At 39.2% G+C, this 20,768-nt stretch overlaps 1 protein-coding gene across 2 annotated transcripts in view; it reads left to right on the top strand.

The window, feature by feature from the left end:
• The window catches only part of LOC133578312 (laminin subunit beta-3-like), a 56,602-nt gene that overhangs the window by 33,337 nt on the left and 2,497 nt on the right, over positions 1–20,768 (top strand). For both annotated transcript variants that reach the window (XM_061932644.2, XM_061932643.2), the window contains exons 11-22: positions 1,604–1,759; positions 5,855–6,048; positions 6,356–6,452; positions 9,010–9,379; positions 9,476–9,636; positions 13,016–13,227; positions 16,436–16,642; positions 18,930–19,074; positions 19,223–19,430; positions 19,529–19,670; positions 19,792–19,968; positions 20,112–20,274. In XM_061932644.2, the coding sequence (XP_061788628.1) occupies positions 1,604–1,759; positions 5,855–6,048; positions 6,356–6,452; positions 9,010–9,379; positions 9,476–9,636; positions 13,016–13,227; positions 16,436–16,642; positions 18,930–19,074; positions 19,223–19,430; positions 19,529–19,670; positions 19,792–19,968; positions 20,112–20,274 (2,232 nt within the window). The remainder of the gene's footprint in view (positions 1–1,603; positions 1,760–5,854; positions 6,049–6,355; positions 6,453–9,009; positions 9,380–9,475; positions 9,637–13,015; positions 13,228–16,435; positions 16,643–18,929; positions 19,075–19,222; positions 19,431–19,528; positions 19,671–19,791; positions 19,969–20,111; positions 20,275–20,768) is intronic.

Genomic DNA, 20,768 nt, shown 5'->3' with positions numbered 1-20,768 from the left:
ATCTCCCAGGGGGTGAACAAGGGGATGGATCAGATGCAGAGGACACATTTCACCACACTAGTGTGTGTGTGACAATCATTGGTACTTTAACTTTAACTTAACTTGTTAGTGAAATTTCAGTCATCTGGACGCTGTCCTTTAAGTCATCCTGCAGTCATAAAATTATAATATGGCATTACTGAGAAGACTGTTTGTCCAATATTTTTTTTTCTGTCAGTTCAAATATGTAGACACGTACACGGACGGCTCATTCTCTCTCTCTCTCCATCATTAATCTTTGCAGTGATCGCCTCCACACATTGACCGCGGTGCAGCCATTAGTGTGTAACTGTGACAGTTTGCACCTATGTTCATAACATGGTAAATAAAGACGCAAAACAGCGGTAACAAAACAGTAAACACTGCTAAATTATTATATATGCATCTGATCCACCCACAAGCTTAGTAGATTAGCTTTGCGTGCGCTATCAAGTTTCAAGTGTTATCAAGTGTTTTGATACATGCAAACCTTTACTAGATCAGATCCTTAGTGCAGTGTTTTTCAACCTTTTTTGAGCCGAGGCGCATTATTTTTATTGAAAAGATCCGGAGTCACACCACCAGCAGAAATCATTAAAAAATTAAACTCAGTAGACAATAAAAAGTCGTTGTCGCAATTGTTGGATATGACTTTAATCCATAACCAACCATGCATCACTATAACTCATCTCAAAGTAGGTGTACTGTCACGACCTTTCACATCACGCCGTGACTTATTTTGAGTTTTTTGGTGTTTTCTCGTGTGTAGTGTTTTAGTTCTTGTCTTGCGCTCCTATTTTGGTGGCTTTTCCTGTTGCAGTTTCATGTCTTCCTTTGAGAGCTATTCCCCGCACCTGCTTTGTTTAAGCAATCAAGAATATTTAAGTTGTTGCTATCTTTTTTAGTGTGGACATTGTTGTCATGTCATGTACGGATGTACTTTGGGGACGCCGTCTCTGCTCCACACGCTGTAAGTTTTTGCTGTCGTCCAGCATTCTGTTTTTGTTTACTTTGTAGCCAGTTCAGTTTTAGTTTTGTTCTGCATAGCCTTCCCTAAGCTTTAATGCCTTTTTTTTATGGGCACTCACCTTTTGTTTATTTTTGGTTTAAGCATTAGATACTTTTTTACCTGCACACTGCCTCCTGCTGTCGCCTGCATATTGTGATCATGACAAACCATTGTCGTCTCACACGACGTGCAATTAGCTACCGGCTTCCACCTACTGATATGGTATGGTATAACATGGTTACTCTGCCGAGCTCTAGACAGCACCGACACTCAACAACGGCACATTATTTGCAGATTATAATTACTGGTTTTCAAAAAAAATATTTTTAACCCAAATAGGTGAAATTAGATAATCTCCCACGGCACACCAGACTGTATCTCACGGCACACTAGTGTGCCACGGCACAGTGGTTGAAAAACCCTGGCATAGTGTATTGAGTTTAGATTTATCATGAACAAGGTAACATTAGAGATATTTCACATGACTAATTAGTAACAAATTACCAAAAAAAAGTATTCGGTGTGTGTATCTTTGCATGTACTGTGTATAGTGAGTGTTTGTGTTTTTGCTGCTAGGTTGTGTGTGCAGTTCGGAAGGGACGTTTAACGGTGGTCAGTGTGACGACAACACAGGTTTGTGTTCGTGTAAAGCCAACGTGGAAGGCCAACGCTGCGATCGCTGCAAAATGGGATATTACGGCCTTTCTGCTTCCAACCCTCTGGGTTGCTCCAGTAAGTTAATTTCCTTTTTTTTTTTAAACCCCCATTTACTGTTCCTTCATTGCTAATATGTGTTTGAAACACAAACAGTATGTCTGTATAAATTTGACTTGTACTCTACTTTCAAAGTGCTATGTTTAGTAGAACATGTCCTACAGTTAAGTACTACCGTATTTAAAGTTACAATATGGAAGACATTTAAAAAAAAAAACCTCAGAAACCTCAGAAGTCCATAAATGTTCTGAAATGAGCAGAAAAACACATATTTTAAAATTATTTTAGTGTATGGTATAATATTTTTATGTAATTATTGTACATATGTTTATCTATTTGATTCATTCAGGACAGAGTACATTAATGAACATTCTGACAGATTATAGCATAGGTTGAGTTTAGTTTGAGTTTATTTTGCTATTCATAATTACTTTGTTGTTGTAATAATAATTGTGTACAATCATTACCTGCATTCTCCAGTGTGTTATATAAAATACTTTGGTGAAATGATAATAGAGGTGTCCCTATATCAACAAAAAACAAGTATCAGCTGATTTCGGCTTGCATCTAAAATCTCCTATATATTGTCCGACATAAGAAGTCCTGCAGGGTTTTTACTTGTGCAAAGCTGGACAGCCAGTTAACATGTAAATGTCCTCCAATAAGCACACAAGGTTGGTCTTTTCTTCTGTTCAAGTCAAGTCATTTACAAAAGGTAAACATGGTAGGCCATATGCTACAAGGAGCTAACAGCTACACAACAGGTAAGCACAAAATCGAATAACATTGCAGTCTAAAACAGCACATTTGTCAATATAAACAAGTATCTAATAATTATAGTTATGTATTGCTTACACATACAAAGCCTCCAAAGCAGAAGTGTATTAGAAAGTATCCAGTAACAAACGTGTCTGCATCATTCAACTAACATCATCATGAGCTTAACATAATTAATTATTGTGACCACAAGGTGTCACCAAAAAGATAAAATACCACACTACTTCAACTTAAAGACACCACACGTCTCTCTTAAAGGGGAACTACATTTTTTGGGGGGAATTTTGCCAATCATTCACAATCCTTATGCGAGACAAGAGGACAACATTTTTTTTTTCTTGCATTCTAATTTGTAAAAACGGCTCAATGCAGCTAATGGGAGCAATCAAAATGTACCTCTAAATCACTTTAAAATGCATTCAAAAACTCCAAACAATACTTAATTTACGTTCTGTAACCTGTATATAATCCATGCTTTAGCGACATTGTTATTGTAAAAGCGAACACAAAGGAACAATTTTTCCAGCTATTTAGCCATAAGCTAACTACGGCAAAAGATAAGCTAGCTTCTGCGTCAGCACCCAAATCGCTTTTGAGTTTGTAATGTACAACACATTGCGATAGGACCACAATCTGTACATACTGAAAAAGGTGAACAATCATATTACAGTATCTGTAAAGTATTAGCCCACATGTCATGTTTGTTTGTACATAGCTAGCTCGACAGCGTATGTACTGTAGGTGTAATAACAGGCAAGTTGTGGTGTGTGTATCATGATCAATATAAAAGTATGACTAACTCTCTTTGGTCCAGCTCGCCGGGAATGCTTTTTCCGGTTTATTTTGGGTAAGCGCTCCATTTATGTCAAAATATCACATAAATGGTTCCACATTTACAGCGTCAAAGTCACACCGACCTCACTCTCATGGCTTTTGTCTGTTCCAACATTTCACCCTTCCTTCATGCTAACTTCTACAAACCCCGTTTCCATATGAGTTGGGAAATTGTGTTGGATGTAAATATAAACGGAATACAATGATTTGCAAATCATTTTCAACCCATATTCAGTTGAATATGCTACAAAGACAACATATTTGATGTTCAAACTGATAAACATTTTTTTTTTTGCAAATAATCATTAACTTTAGAATTTGATCCCAGCAACACGTGACAAAGAAGTTGGGAAAGGTGGCAATAAATCCTGATAAAGTTGAGGAATGCTCATCAAACACTTATTTGGAACATCTCATAGGTGTGCAGGCTAATTGGCAACAGGTGGGTGCCATGATTGGGTATAAAAACAGCTTCCCAAAAAATGCTCAGTCTTTCACAAGAAAGGATGGGGCGAGGTACACCCCTTTGTCCACAACTGCGTGAGCAAATAGTCAAACAGTTTAAGAACAACATTTCTCAAAGTGCAATTGCAAGAAATTTAGGGATTTCAACATCTACGGTCCATAATATCATCAAAAGGTTCAGAGAATCTGGAGAAATCACTCCACGTAAGCGGCATGGCCGGAAACCAACATTGAATGACCGTGACCTTCGATCCCTCAGACGGCACTGTATCAAAAACCGACATCAATCTCTAAAGGATATCACCACATGGGCTCAGGAACACTTCAGAAAACCACTGTCACTAAATACAGTTGGTCGCTACATCTGTAAGTGCAAGTTAAAGCTCTACTATGCAAAGCAAAAGCCATTTATCAACAACTTCCAGAAACGCCGCCGGCTTCTCTGGGCCCGAGATCATCTAAGTGTTCTGTGGTCTGACCAGTCCACATTTCAAATTGTTTTTGGAAATATTCGACATCGTGTCATCCGGACCAAAGGGGAAGCGAACCATCCAGACTGTTATCGACGCAAAGTTAAAAAAGCCAGCATCTGTGATGGTATGGGGGTGCATTAGTGCCCAAGGCATGGGTAACTTACACATCTGTGAAGGCACCATTAATGCTGAAAGGTACATACAGGTTTTGGAACAACATATGCTGCCATCTAAGCGCCGTCTTTTTCATGGACGCTCCTGCTTATTTCAGCAAGACAATGCCAAGCCACATTCAGCACGTGTTACAACAGCGTGGCTTCGTAAAAAAAGAGTGCGGGTACTTTCCTGGCCCGCCTGCAGTCCAGACCTGTCTCCCATCGAAAATGTGTGGCGCATTTTGAAACGTAAAATACGACAGCGGAGACCCCGGACTGTTGAACGACTGAAGCTCTACATAAAACAAGAATGGGAAAAATTCCACTTTCAAAGCTTCAACAATTAGTTTCCTCAGTTCCCAATCGTTTATTGAGTGTTGTTAAAAGAAAAAGTGATGTAACACAGTGGTGAACATGCCCTTTCCCAACTACTTTGGCACGTGTTGTAGCCATGAAATTCTAAGTTAAATATTATTTGCAAAAAAAAAAGAAAGTTTATGAGTTTGAACATCAAATATCTTGTCTTTGTAGTGCATTCAATTGAATATGGGTTGAAAAGGATTTGTAAATCATTGTATTCCGTTTATATTTACATCTAACACAATTTCCCAACTCATATGGAAACGGGGTTTGTATAACAGTTCATCCTCCATATATTCATCTTCAAAAAAGATAAGGTTACAAATTCTTTTCTGTCCAAAAAAAGTTGTTTTTGTTGTCTGTTACCAATTCTGCCATGATTAGAAAACCCAAGTGTTTGTTTCCGGAAGTATGAACACATATTTGTTGCAGGAAGTCGGAAGTGCACTGCTATGGAAACGGAAATAATTGCGCTGTGGAAATAAGTTCCGGCAATGCTTAGAATGACCAAAATACGGTAAAAATTGTACATATTACATATTGTGATGAACGTGTCTGTTACTATATTATATATAGACTTGCAGTGTGTATGTAAAACGTTGATGAAGGGTTTTTAAGTAGTTTTAGAGGGCTTTGAAGGTGAACGGTGACTCCCATTAGCTGCATTTTCCAAGTGTTTTTTTTTTGCATTTTTAAAATCCCCCCCCAAAATGCATAATTTTAAGGATCATAATGATTGTGAACGATAGGCAAAATTCCAAATAAAGTGCAGTTCTCCTTTAAGGTTAGTGTTTTTCATACCTACCATTGTTCTCTGTTTGAGTCATTTCACTTGATCAAACCTTTTCTAACATTCCACACTACAAAATAATTAATGAATGTGTGATTCCTGCTGAGATCGTATCGCCTCAATATCGATGTGGGCAAATATTCCAGGCTCCAATATTGGTTTTGTACCGGAAGTGAAACAGTTGTATCGAAACACCCCTAAATAATAACTACAATATATGTGTGGAACTTAGTTAAAACTCATCTTGTGTGCTCTCCAGAGTGTTCGTGTTCCACAGAGGGATCACTGTCGGATGTTTGCGACGCAGTGACAGGTCAGTGTCCGTGTCGGCCATACTTCCATGGGCCGAGGTGTGACACATGTGCACGAGGATACTGGAAACCTCACCTGTCACAGAGCTGCCAACTCTGCAGCTGTGACCCCACTCGGTCCTTTGGCGATACCTGTGACCAGGTAAGAAATCTTTTCTAGACCTTTCTATTCTGCTAAATTGGGATAAAGTAAACTACTATTATCAACTGGGTTACGTTTAAAAATATATGAATCATGTGACTGCTTAAAATATTGTTTAATTTATTTATTTACGTAAAACTTTTCACAGTAAATGTAGAATAACATGTTTTGATACAATAAAAACAATGTCATTCATTTGAAAATGTTCAAATGTATGGCTTGGTATGTTATGCATTAATAGATGATAATACTTATGAATATGATTTGTTATTGTTCAGTGTGTAAAGGAAGATGTTTGTGTTTCCAGTTGACAGGACAGTGTCAGTGCAGGCCGGGCTTTTCAGGCCGGACTTGTGGCGAGTGCCCCCCCAACACGTATGGAGACCCTCTCATGGGCTGCAAGCGTAAGTCATTCTTACTCCTTTTGTCTTATATTGGGACACTTTTAACTGACGTTTACATAAGAGTTTTCATCACCTTGTCATTACCCAATCACAATAACAGTTAAAGTAAAGATAAAAGTGTTACTTGTACAGTCTTTGGCCTTAATCACACTGCAGGTCATTCAGATTTTTTGCGCATACTGTATTTAATCTGTATTAGATTTTTTCATGTCAATGTGAATAGTTTAATTCCGATTGTTCCAAAACCGACGCAGTTCTTTTTCGTATGTGGATATAAATCAAATATTTATCCAATGCGACTGCAGTCCGAAGAATCGGGTCGCATTCATCCGACCAATACGTCATCAAAAAGCATCAAAAAGGTCAGATTTGACAAAAGAAAATACCAATTGGACATGATCATATAGTGCAGTGTGAACGTAGCCTTAGACTACATTTGTCAAGTGGACACAACAATAGATGAGTTTCTGTTACATCAAAAAGTAGATTTACTTGTTACTTTTTGCATCAAAATGTTGATTTACTTGTTGCAATAAAACATATTCACCAGTTAGTTGTTGCATTGCATTAAAAAGTTTATGTACTAATTTGTTGTGTCAGAAAGTGCATTTACTTGTAGCAATAACAAATCTATTTACCAGTCACTTGTTGCATCAAAAAGTGTATTTACTTGTTACTTGTTACATGTTACTTACTTACATACTTACATATTGCTTGTTGTTACTTGATGCGTCAAAAAGTTTATTTACTTGCTATTACATGTTGCCTGTTACTTACCTGCTTACATACATTTACTTACGTATTGCTTGTTGTTGGTAGTTGATGTGTCAATAAATGTACTTGTTACTCTTGCATATTGTTGTCTACGTACGTTTTGCTTTTTTGTTGTTACTTGAAGGATCAATAAGTTTATTTACTTGTTAAATGTTGCATCAAAAAGTCTGTTCAGTTGTTGCTTGTTGTTACTTGATGCATCAATACTTTATGTGTTGCTGTTTTTACTTATTGCAGAAAAAAGTATATTTATCTTTTACTTGTTTTTACTGGCTTCAAAAATTCTATTTTCTTGTTCTGTATTGTTTCAAAAAGTGTTTACTTGTTGTTAGCTGTTGCATCAAATGTTTATGTATTTGTTACTTGTAGCGTCTTTTTGTCCTTTAACGTGTTACTTCTTGTTGTTGCTGGTATCTAAAAGTTTATTTACATGTTACTTGTTGTTGTTACTTGTATCAAAACATGTAGTTACTTGTTAAATCAAAAATCTATTTACTATTTACTTTTTGCATCAAAAAGTTTATTTACTTGTTACTTGTTGTTACGTGTTGCTCGTTACTTTCTTACGTACTTTTGTGTATTTACTTACAAATTGTTACTTGATGCGTCAAAACATTCACTTAAGTATTGTGTGTTGTTGTTACTTGATGCGGCAAAACGCTTATTTACTTGTTACTTGTTGCTTGTTGTTGTCTACTTAGGTATTGCTTTTTGTTTTTACTTGATGCATTAAAAAGTTTATTTTAGAGATGTCCCATAAATGCGTTAAAATGTAATATCGGAAATTATCGGTATCGTTTTTTTTATAATCGGTATCGTTTTTTTTTTTTGTTTGTTTGTTTTTTTATTAAATCAACATAAAAAACACAAGATACGCTTACAATTAGTGCACCAACCCAAAAAACCTCCCTCCCCCAGTTACACTCATTCACAATCATTCACACAAAAGTGTTGTTTCTTTCTGTTATTAATATTCTGGTTCCTACATTATATATCAATATATATCAATACAGTCTGCAAGAGATACAGTCCGTAAGCACACATGATTGTGCGTGCCGCTGGTCCACTAATAGTACTAACCTTTAACAGTTAATTTTACTAATTTTCATTAATTACTCATTTCTATGTAACTGTTTTTATATTGTTTTACTTTCTTTTTTATTCAAGAAAATGTTTTTAATTTATTTATCTTATTTTATTTTATTAGTTTTTTTAAAAAGTACCTTATCTTCACCATACCTGGTTGTCCAAATTAGGCATAATAATGTGTTAATTCCACGACTGTATATATAGGTTGATATCGGTATCGGTAATTAAAGAGTTGTACAATATCGAGATATCGGATATCGGCAAAAAGCCATTATCGGACATCCCTAGTTTATTTATTTGTAACTTTCTGCATCAAAAAAATGTTTTTCTTGTTACTTGTTGAATCAAAAAGGCTATTTACTTGTTGTTTCTTGATACATCAGAAGTTTATTGACTTGTTAGTTGTTACTTGCAGCGTCTTCTTGCACTTGGTGTTACTTGTATCAAAACATTTCTTTACGTGTTACTAGTTGTTGTTACTTGTATCAAAACGTTTCTTCATGTCTTACTTGTTGTTATTTCTTGTATCAACAAGTTTATTTATGTGATTTGGAAGCTGATATAATAACATTTCTATGACATGATAAAGGAGATGACTGACAGCAAGCAACACCGAGTTGTAAAAGCATGAATTGGTATATACAGTACATTTCATTATATGTTATATTTCATGTCTTTCTTTGGCCTTCCACAGCTTGTATGTGCAACCCTGAAGGCACTGAAGTTTGTGACAAGCAGACAGGAAGCTGTTTGTGTCGTCTTGGCGTCACAGGTGCTCGCTGTGACTCGTGCAGTCGAGGAAGATGTGATTCGTACCCTTCCTGTCAGGCGTGTCCCTCCTGCTTCTTCTCCTTGGATACGCAGCGACAGTCCCTCAGTTTAGCTCTGAAGGGATTCACCCCGGCAATAGGTCCTTCTCCAGGAGGTTCTGGTGACCTTGGACAGTTTGAGCCTCGATTTAGAGCCCTGGAATCTCGTCTTAATTTGATTCAGGGCTCTGTCTCCCTTCCACCCCTATCTTCCAGAAAGATTGATGATGCTCGGTCCAAGCTAAACAAAATAAGGTATTGGAGATGTTTCTTGTTGAATGTGTTTCATGATATGAATATAGTGATCTCATTCGGCTCAATTCTAAATCACAATGTTGCCTTTGTTCAAAGAGACCAGATGGACGACTTGAATGACGACCTCTCACCTCTGGCAAAAAGAGAAGATGTGAACAAAGAGCTTGACAACCTGAGGGCCCTGCTGGTCATCCTGAGTGTGGAATTCAAAGCCAAGAAAGATGCCATGGAAAACTCTGTCAATCCCAGCAACACAGGTCAGCGCTAAAGCTGTTAAGATGCGTAACGGACAAGTTACTGACATTACAAGCATTACAGCGAGGGAAAACAAATAAAAACAGTATTTTTCTACTTGTTTGGCTAAAATGAAGAGTGAAGATTAGAAGTTTGGTCAATTACCACAAATATATTGATATTGGATATCAGGCCGATATCAGCAAAAAAAACAGGTATCAGATTGTATCAGCCTGCATCTCAAACGTCCAGCATAAGAATTCCGATACATTTGTTCTCCTCCCGTTAATCTCTTTTCTTGCTAGCTTAGCAGACAGAAGACAGGTTGTGTCCATAAGAGCCTTTTAAAAGTCCATCCATCCATTCTCTACCGCTTGTCCCTTTCGGGGTTGCGGGGGGGTGCTGGAGCCTATCTCAGCTGCATTAGGGCGGTAGGAGGGGTACACCCTGGACAAGTCGCCACCTCATCACAGCCTTTTAAAAGTCTTTACTTTAAAACACTGTAAAACTTTACACTAAGACAAAGTATGTCAATATAACTTAAATAAAATACAAAATTACTCTAACATGCCAACATAAAAGAAATGCATTAAAACATACTGTATGTGCCAGCTTGATGCTAATTGACATTGGATATACCATATACATGCTACTAACTACCATTAGCAGCTTGACGGAACGATTTAAACGCCTACAAATTTGGTATTGTCCATATATTTACTATATAAATACTTTGTAGGTCTCAATAAAAGACAAGACTGGCAAATTCAACCTAATGGCAAAGACTACTTCATGACTACGGCAACACATCTAGGACAAACTGAACCGAATGCATACTTGCAAATGAGACTCAGAAATGTGTGAAACAACATACAAAACTAAATAGTATACAGTCAATTCCAGACTCTTCTATCGAGCAGCGCCAGGATTGAGCAAGCAGAGCCCAAGTGATCACAACAACTTAGCACTCGATTAGATACTTAGACTTAGACTTCCTTTATTGTCATTCAAAGTTGAACTTTACAGTACAGATAAGAACAACATTTCGTTGCATTAGCTCATTGTAGCCCTGTGATGAGGTGGCGACTTGTCCAGGGTGTACCCCGCCTTCCGCCTGAATGCAGCTGAGATAGGCTCCAGCGACCCGCCGCGACCCCAAAAGGGACAAGCGGTAGAAAATGGATGGATGGATGGATAGCTCAAAAGAAGGTGCATATATAAATAGATAGATGCGCTTTTGCATATGCATCCACATTTACGGGTGTATGTTATATTGTTTTTATAGTCCAGCGAGTTAATCTGTTTTGGGGGGGAATTGAGGGAGATCAAACCTTCGTCAACATTCCAGACTACAAAATAAGTAAAAAGTAAGGATGTCCGATAATATCGGCCTGCCGATATTATTGGCCGATAAATGCGCTAAAATGTAATATCGGAAATAATCGGTATTGGGTTTTTTTATTATCGGTATCGTTTTTTGTTTTTTGTTTTTTTTTATTAAATCAACATAAAAAACACAAGATACACTTACAATTAGTGCACCAACCCAAAAAACCTCCCTCCCCCATTTACACTCATTCACACTCATTCACACAAAAGGGTTGTTTCTTTCTGTTATTAATATTCTGGTTCCTACATTATATATCAATATATATCAATACAGTCTGCAGGGATACAGTCCGTAAGCACACATGATTGTGTGTGCTGCTGGTCAACTAATAGTACTAACCTTTAACAGTTAATTTTACTCATTTTCATTCATTACTAGTTTCTATGTAACTGTTTTTATATTGTTTTACTTTCTTTTTTATTCAAGAAAATGTTTTTAATTTATTTATCTTATTTTATTTTATTTTTTAAAAAACACCTTATCTTCACCATACCTGGTTGTCCAAATTAGGCATAATAATGTGTTAATTCCACGACTGTATATATCGGTTGATATCGGTATCGGTAATTAAAGAGTTGTACAATATCGGGATATCGGATATCGGCAAAAAGCCATTATCGGACATCCCTAGTTTATTTATTTGTAACTTTCTGCATCAAAAAAATGTTTTTCTTGTTACTTGTTGAATCAAAAAGGCTATTTACTTGTTGTTTCTTGATACATCAGACGTTTATTGACTTGTTAGTTGTTACTTGCAGCGTCTTCTTGCACTTGGTGTTACTTGGGGCGGCATGGCGTAGTGGGTAGAGCAACCGTGCCAGAAACCTGAGGGTTGCAGGTTCGCTCCCCGCCTCTTACCATCCAAAAAAATCGCTGCCGTTGTGTCCTTGGGCGGGACACTTCACCCTTTGCCCCCGGTGCCACTCACACCGGTGAATTGAATGATGAATGACAGGTGGTGGTCGGAGGGGCCTTTGGCGCAAATTGCAGCCACGCTTCCGTCAGTCTACCCCAGGGCAGCTGTGGCTATGAAAGTAGCTTACCACCACCAGGTGTGAACGAATGATGGGTTCTACATGTAAAGCGACTTTGGGTACTTAGAAAAGCGCTATATAAATCCCAGTTATTATTATTATTATTACTTGTATCAAAACATTTCTTTACGTGTTACTAGTTGTTGTTACTTGTATCAAAACGTTTCTTCATGTCTTACTTGTTGTTATTTCTTGTATCAACAAGTTTATTTATGTGATTTGGAAGCTGATATAATAACATTTCTATGACATGATAAAGGAGATGACTGACAGCAAGCAACACCGAGTTGTAAAAGCATGAATTGGTATATACAGTACATTTCATTATATGTTATATTTCATGTCTTTCTTTGGCCTTCCACAGCTTGTATGTGCAATCCTGAAGGCACTGAAGTTTGTGACAAGCAGACAGGAAGCTGTTTGTGTCGTCTTGGCGTCACAGGTGCTCGCTGTGACTCGTGCAGTCGAGGAAGATGTGATTTGTACCCTTCCTATCGGTTTATATCGTTATCGGTAATTAAAGAGTTGGACAATATCGGAATATCGGATATCGGCAAAAAGCCATTATCGGACATCCCTAGTAAAAAGTATGTATTATTACTGTTGGTATCATATCGGATCGGCATTTCAAGGCTGCAATATTGGTATTGTATCAAAAGTGAAAAAGTTGTTTCAGGAAACCCCTAGTGTCATTTAAACATTCTTAACAGTAAGGCAAGTCTGCAGCTAAGCACTGTGATTAATACTTCAACACTTTAATAACAAAGGATAAGGGCAGATTAAATGAATAGTTGAGGAGAGTATTTTGGAAGTAATATTTTACATTTCCTGTACATCTGTGAGATTCTCCATGCCTCTTGTGAGTTTTCCTCACAACAGTGACACTGTTGAATTACATTGCATTCAACATTTCACACTCAAACATACTTCATCTGGTTCACACTCTGATCTGATGACTTGTTTTTCTCTCTCATTCAGGAGCTTTTTCTGCCATCAAAAACGCCTACGATGATTCAACAGATGCTGCAAAGAAAGTAAACGCCAGTAAGAACACGGTGAAGGAGTCGGCGGACGTCAGAGAGGATACTTTGGATCTTCAGAAAAAGGAGTACCCTAACAACACTCGAGATATTACCAAACTTAACCAGAGCATGGCGACCCGCCCGGACCTCACCCCTGTTGCTAAAAAGGTACCAAACACAACTTAAGTCATCCGCTTTAACACAACACCGCGACATATTAGACTTACAGGACAGTTACAAATACCTGGAGATCCCACAGGCCAATAGTAACCACGAGGGGGCAGGTTAGCCACAACTAAACACCTACAGAAGATGAGGCAGAACCTGAAGATTCAGCTGAACGGCAAGAATAAGATGACACATAAATGACACATATTGTGTCATTTATCATTCTGTTATTTTGTCTAAATTATTAGGGACAAGTGGTAGAAAATGAATTCTTAATCTACTTGTTCATTTACTGTTAAAATCTGCTTACTTTCTCTCTTAACATGTTCTATCTACACATCTGTTAAAATGTAATAATCACTTATTCTTCTGTTGTTTGATACTTTACATTAGTTTTGGATGATACCACAAATTTGGGTATCAATCCGATACCAAGTCGTTACAGGATCATACATTAGTCATATTCAAAGTCCTCATGTGTCCAGGGACATATTTCCTGAGTTTATAAACATAATATACATTTTTAAAAAACTAAAGAAGATATTGTGATGCCAAAAAAATATTGATGTAATCATAGTAGTATCGACTAGATACGCTCCTGTACTTGGTATCATTACAGTGGATGTTAGTTGTAGATTCACCAATGGCGTTTGTTTACATTTTGACGCCGGTGAGCTACGGTGTGTAGTGAAGCATGTTTAGCTGCTCCTCGTCCTGTAGGGATGATACTTGTAAGAAAATTATTTTATTTGTCGCCATAGAGGCGAGGATTAGTGATTTAGAAGTAGCTAAAACACTGACGACTGGGGCTGGACTTTAGTCGCTAGCTAGCTAGCCATGTCTTAAAGCACCTCTTCCGGTGGGCGTTTCAGTGTTATACACCTTACACACCTTTATCGCTAGTTTTTAAAGGCCTACTGAAATGCGATTTTCTTATTCAAACGGGGATAGCAGGTTTATTTTATGTGTCATACTTGATCATTTCATGATATTGCCATATTTTTGCTGAAAGGATTTAGTAGAGAACATCGACGATAAAGTTCGCAACGTTTGGTCGCTGATAAAAAAGCCTTGCCTGTACCGGAAGTAGCAGACGAGTAGCGTGACGTCACAGGTTGTGGAGCTCCTCACATCTGCACATTGTTTACAATCATGGCCACCAGCAGCGAGAGCGATTCGGACCGAGAAAGCGACGATTTCCCCATTAATTTGAGCGAGGATGAAAGATTCGTGGATGAGGAAAGTGAGAGTGAAGGACTAGAGGGCAGTGGGAGCGATTCAGATAGGGAAGATGCTGTGAGAGGCGGGTGGGACCTGATATTCAGCTGGGAATGACTAAAACAGTAAATACACACAAGACATATATATACTTTATTAACCACAACACAACCAGGCTTATATTTAATATGCCACAAATTAATCCCGCATAACAAACACCTCCCCCCTCCGTCCATATAACCGGCCAATACAACTCAAACACCTGCACAACACACTCAATCCCACACCCCAAAGTATTGTTCACCTCCCCAAAGTTCATACAGCACATATCTTTCCCCAAAGTCCCCAAAGTTACGTACGTGACATGCACATAGCGGCACGCACGTACGGGTAAGCGATCAAATGTTTGGAAGCCACAGCTGCATGCGTACTCCCGGCACCGTGTCTGCGCATCCAACTCAAAGACCTCCTGGTAAGAGTCTCTGTTGTCCCAGTTCTCCACAGGCCAATGGTAAAGTTTGACTGTCATCTTTCGGGAATGTAAACAATGAAACACCGGCTGTGTTATCCGGCACACCAGTCAAGGGGTGCATTCTACGGCGGGGGTGCGTTATCCGGCACAACACCTGCCGCAATACACCGCTTCCCACCTACAGCTTTCTTCTTTGCTGTCTCCATTGTTCATTGAACAAATTGCGAAAGATTCACCAACACAGATGTCCAGAATACTGTGGAATTTTGTGATGAAAACAGACGACTTAATAGCTGGCCACCATGCTGTCCCAAAATGTCTGCTACAATCCGTGACGTCACGCGCCGACGTCATCATACCGAGACGTTTTCAGCAGGATATTCCGCGCGAAATTTAAAATTGCACTTTAGTAAGCTAACCCGGCCGTATTGGCATGTGTTGCAATGTTAAGATTTCATCATTGATGTATAAACTATCAGACTGTGTGGTCGGTAGTAGTGGGTTTCAGTAGGCCTTTAAGCCAAAATGCGTCCATTCTCCATTTTCTGTCTACACACTGTGTCTAGACCGGTACTTTTCAGAGGCGGTATAGTACCGAATATGATTCATTACTATACTAATACTGGTATACCGTACAACCCTAGATGACACATACACAAAGCGAAAACAGGGAGGCCGAGGACAAGTGAGTGTCACAGGCACTATCCAGAAGAAACAAAAGTCCTCCGGGAATACATCGAGAAGATGGCCCTCGGGGAACAAAGCCCAGTCAGGGCGAGGAACCAGATGGGCTGTCATGGAAATACAAGTTCCTGCATGCCTTGTACCACATACAAATTCAACAAGTGGCTGACATCTGGAAAACATAGCAGGGGCTGGGCAAGGTAGCACAGAGGCACAAATCATGGCAGCACAAGAACACAAGATCAATGGAGTACCTCATCAGACAGGACCCCAGGTGCAGGCAGCTGTGGTGATAGATGTACTGTAGCAATCCTGAGAGATAGCAATATCAGGGAAAAAGGAACACAAACATATGGTGAATTTTTAACGGCTGAACGAATAGCTAAAGAAAATAAAAGACAGTATATGCAGTATATACTGCATATAGTCATTCATATAAATGAAGTATTGCAAATATGTTGAATATCCATCCATCCATCCATTTTCTACCGCTTGTCCCTTTCGAAGTCGCGGGGGGTGCTGGAGCCTATCTCAGCTGCATTCGGGCGGAAGGTGGGGTACACCTTGGACAAGTCACCACCTCATCACAGGGCCAACGTAGATAGACAAACAACATTCACACTCACAATCACACACTAGGGACAATTTAGTGTTGCCAATCAACCTATCCCCAGGTGCATGTCTTTGGAGGTGGGAGGAAGCCGGAGTACCCGGAGGGAACCCACGCAGTCACGGGGAGAACATGCAAACTCCACACAGAAAGATCCCTTGAATAATACAAATTGAATTATCCGTGAAGTGAAAGAATTGGAGTGAATGAGGAATATTTTGCAGGTATGTGGCAGTGTTCGGACCAAGCCCTGCACCCCACTGCAGTGTGAGGGGGACGACTTGTGTCCACCAGAGCCAACGTTGCCCTGTGAGAAGGGCGCAAAGTGCGTTGGCGCTCTTCCTCTGGCAAAGACAGCTGATGCAGATGTGACAGAAGCGAAAGATCGACTGGAACAACTCAGCAACAAAATCACAGAAGCAGCAGAGCAGGTACAAGTCATTCCACTTATATACTGTATGAATAATATTATTATTGTACCCACCAGAGAAAAACCTGGGAATACTTTAATTTTTTGTTAATCCGGCTCAGTGGCCTTGTGGTTAGAGTGTCCACCCTGAGATCGGTAGGCTGTGAGTTCAATCCCCGGCCGAGTCATACCAAATACTATAAAAATGGGACCCATTACCCATGCAATAACATCAAAGGTTGGAATTGGGGGTCAAATCACCAAAATGATTCCCAAGCGTGGCCACCGCTGCTGCTCACTGCTCCCCTCAACTCCCAGGGAGCTGAACAAGGTGATGGGTCAAATGCAGAGAATAATTTCACCACACCCAGTGTGTGCGTGACTATCAGTGGTACTTTTTTGGAAGCTGATACTAAACTAATGTCTTTGGTTGGGCAGGTTTTCTGCACGCAGTATTAACACTCCCTGCCTGGCTTGTGGAGGCGGATCTCCACTCTCACTTGCACGGCGAAAAAGTTGCCTTTCATGACTGCTTGTTTTTCATTACCAATGCATGACGCAAGACACACTCGTCTCTTTTACTTCCTCATCTCTTTTCACTTTTACTGCGTACATACAGTACATCGCTAATTGCCACCAAAGATTCCTTCTTCTGCATCTCTTATCCTCTGGCAAAGTTGTGACGGGGGGGTTACGATTCATACCGCCACAGTTACATTATAATTTGTTAATAAGCAAAGGTGACACGGAAGCACCAAAATCGCATGTGCGGCAGGCTGACACAAATACAGTAATTAAATATATGGGAAACACGAGCTCATTTTTTTAATGGGAACTGAACTTTTTTAGGAATTTTGTCTATCATTGACAATCCTTGTGTATGACAACAACACATATTTTTTTATTTTTTTATGCATTTTAACTCGTAAATAAACGCTAGCAAAAGTCAGATAACAATGGTGCCAATGGAAGTCGCTCTAAAAACATCCAAAAGCCTCCTTCATCATTTTACATACACGCTGTATATAAGTATATGATGTAATGTAGTAACAAGCACATACATAACAGCATGTAATATTTAGGATGTTGCTTATTTTAAGTAGAGATGTCCGATAATATCGGCCTGCAGATATTATCGGCCAATAAATGCGTTAAAATGTAATATCGGAAATTATCGGTATCGTTTTTTTTTTTTATCGGTATCGTTTATTTATTTATTTTTTATTAAATCAACATAAAAAACACAAGATACACTTACAATTAGTGCACTAACCCAAAAAACCTTCCTCCCCCATTTACACTCATTCACACTCATTCACACAAAAGGGTTGTTTCTTTCTGTTATTAATATTCTGGTTCCTACATTATATATCAATATATATCAATACAGTCTGCAAGGGATACAGTCCGTAAGCACACATGATTGTGCGTGCTGCTGGTCCACTAATAGTACTAACCTTTAACAGTTAATTTTACTCATTTTCATTAATTACTAGTTTCAATGTAGCTGTTTTTATATTGTTTGACTTTCTTTTTTATTAAAAAAATGTCTTTAATTTATTTATCTTATTTTATTTTATTTTTTTTTTTAAAAAGGACCTTATCTTCACCATACCTGGTTGTCCAAATTAGGCATAATAATGTGTTAATTCCACAACTGTATATATCGGTTGATCTCGGTATCGGTTGATTTCGGTATCGGTAATTAAAGAGTTGGACAATATCGGAATATCGGATATCGGCAAAAAGCCATTATCGGGCATCCCTAATTTTAAGCATACAACGGCCTATTAATTTCACGGACACATCACAACGTTTGTTTTTCCCTTAAAAAAAAACAACGCTACTACTCATGGTACACTTCATGAGGGACAACAAAGACAACTTTGGCAAAAATGATGATCCACAACCTTTTTTTTTTTAGCCTGAATATACATAGGATGAGCTGAGTTGTAAAGGCTGCGTGCTAAACAGATTCAGCTTTAGTGAGCCACTAAACATTCAGTGTCTGTTCGGTGAGCAAAATATGGCATGCTATCCATTTTGCGTCTCTGTCTTCATTAATATGCCAAATATATGAATGTATGAAACCTCTTCACACTGCATTGGTGCCCTCCACAATGATTTGCAGCCCTAACTTTTCCGGGCTAGAATATACACACCAGCTACCACCAAACCACGCCCACCTCAACCAACGCACGGAGTTGGGGGGGGGTTGATGTGTGGAGGGGCGGGGTTTGGTGGTAGCGGGGGGTGTATATTATGTACATCCTTTCACCACCAATGAACAATATTCATCTTTGTCACAGCTCCTAAAAACACAAGATGTCACCAATGATGTTAGACAGTCATCGGGGGATCTGTCCAAAAAGATGACGCAGGCCAAAAACAACCTGAAAGGCGACTTACAAGAAGCAGAGGATGTCCTGAAAGAGCTCAAAGACTTTTTGTCAGGTAAACATTTACAATAACTTGGTCGTGCAACAGGAGAAGAGATGAACATTGAAGTCAAGATTCTAATATTGATGACAACTGCACTCTGGCACTGAGTTTGTTTTAAAGTAATACTGTAAGTAATACTATGCCTTATTTCTGGGTCCAGACCCTAAATCCAACCTAAGTCACGTTCAGGAAGTCAGCGACTGGATCCTGAATACCAAACTGCCTCTGAGCCAACCGGTTCTAAAGAAGAAACTGGACGATCTGAAAAATCTTGCCAAGAACCTCCCAGACAGTACATCCATTTTAAATCAAGCAGAACCGCAGTTGGATTCTGCCAAAAAACTATTGAAAGACGCCGAAGAAGCCAGGTTCAACCTTTTCTTCTGAAATTCCCTACATGTTAATGTTTTGTATAAATGTCTTGGAGTATTAACGTGTGCTCTTTCTTTTGATGCCACATCCACAGAGATACAGCCAAGGGAGTGAAGGCCAAGGTTGATAAACTTCTGGCAGGGTTCACCTCAGCGGATGGCCTAATTTCAGACATGGAAGGCAGACTGCAGAATAACATGGATTTTGTAGACGACTTGAACGACAAGTTGACTCAGGTGCCAAATAAGAAATGAAATAAAAAAAATTCTGTATGACTCATCATTCTCATTTTGTCACGGGCACAGAGAAGCTCAATATCCTTGACAATAATAACAATTTACAATATTTTGTATCTAGGCCAAAGACAACCTGGACCCAGCAGAGGAGACTTTAGATGATGTATCAGAAATGATTGATCCAACCAAACCTCAACTGGATGAGCTCGCAGACTTGCTGCAGAAAAGCGGCAAAGATGCTGAGGACGCACAGAATTTGGCCGACAATGCTGGAGATGAAGCAGCAGCTGCCAATCAGGTCATTAGTGGATTCAGGACTTACGTTCCTGCAATATACTGTACTTAATATACCGTACTTTACTGTACATCCTGGTATTAAATAGTTAGTCGTGTGTATGTAGAATACATGATGTATTATCTTTGTGTGTGTGCCTCGTGTAGGAGATGTTGACGGCTCTGGATGAGCTGGATCGTCTTAAAGATAAGGCTGCTACTGGGGGGTCCGGTGGAGTGGCGGGAGCGGGGGCCGATCGGCTGGCGAAACTGCGTACCGATGCTGTGGAGCTGACCAACGCCACTGACAACATGTTGGATGCGCTGGAAGGTAACTCAGCGACAAATTTGCATTGCAGGGGAGCATCTTTCACTCCTAAACCGGATTATAGTAATACTTACATGTACTACAGTATAATTAATTTGTACTTCAAAGATGCCAAATGTGCAGAAAGTGCTTAACCTGCCTCACATACAGTACCCTCCTGGGTTTTCATTATTTATATTCACTCCTTCTTTCACTGCATAAGCTATCTATAGCATCTACATGCTGTGATTGTTGAGACATAGAGGAATTTTGCTTAAATCAGCTCAACTTCTTAGTGGCTCGGGCGCTAGAGCGGGCCGTTCAGTAACTGTAAGGTTTCCAGTTCAAATCCAGCTTCCTCTATCCCAGTCACTGCTGTTGTGTCCTTTGGACAAGTCACGTTGCCACCAGTGTCGCCCACACATTGGTGCTTCACTGCCCAAGATGCTAACCTATGACAACATCCGGTTCGCGGGCCACACGGTGACCACTGCTCCTCAAGATGATAGATTAATGCA

Source organism: Nerophis lumbriciformis, linkage group LG38 (genome assembly GCF_033978685.3).
Source record: "Nerophis lumbriciformis linkage group LG38, RoL_Nlum_v2.1, whole genome shotgun sequence".
Taxonomy (NCBI): Eukaryota; Metazoa; Chordata; class Actinopteri; order Syngnathiformes; family Syngnathidae; genus Nerophis; species Nerophis lumbriciformis.
The sequence above is the reverse complement of the archived record's forward strand: the minus strand, read 5'-3'. Positions and strand labels throughout refer to the sequence as shown.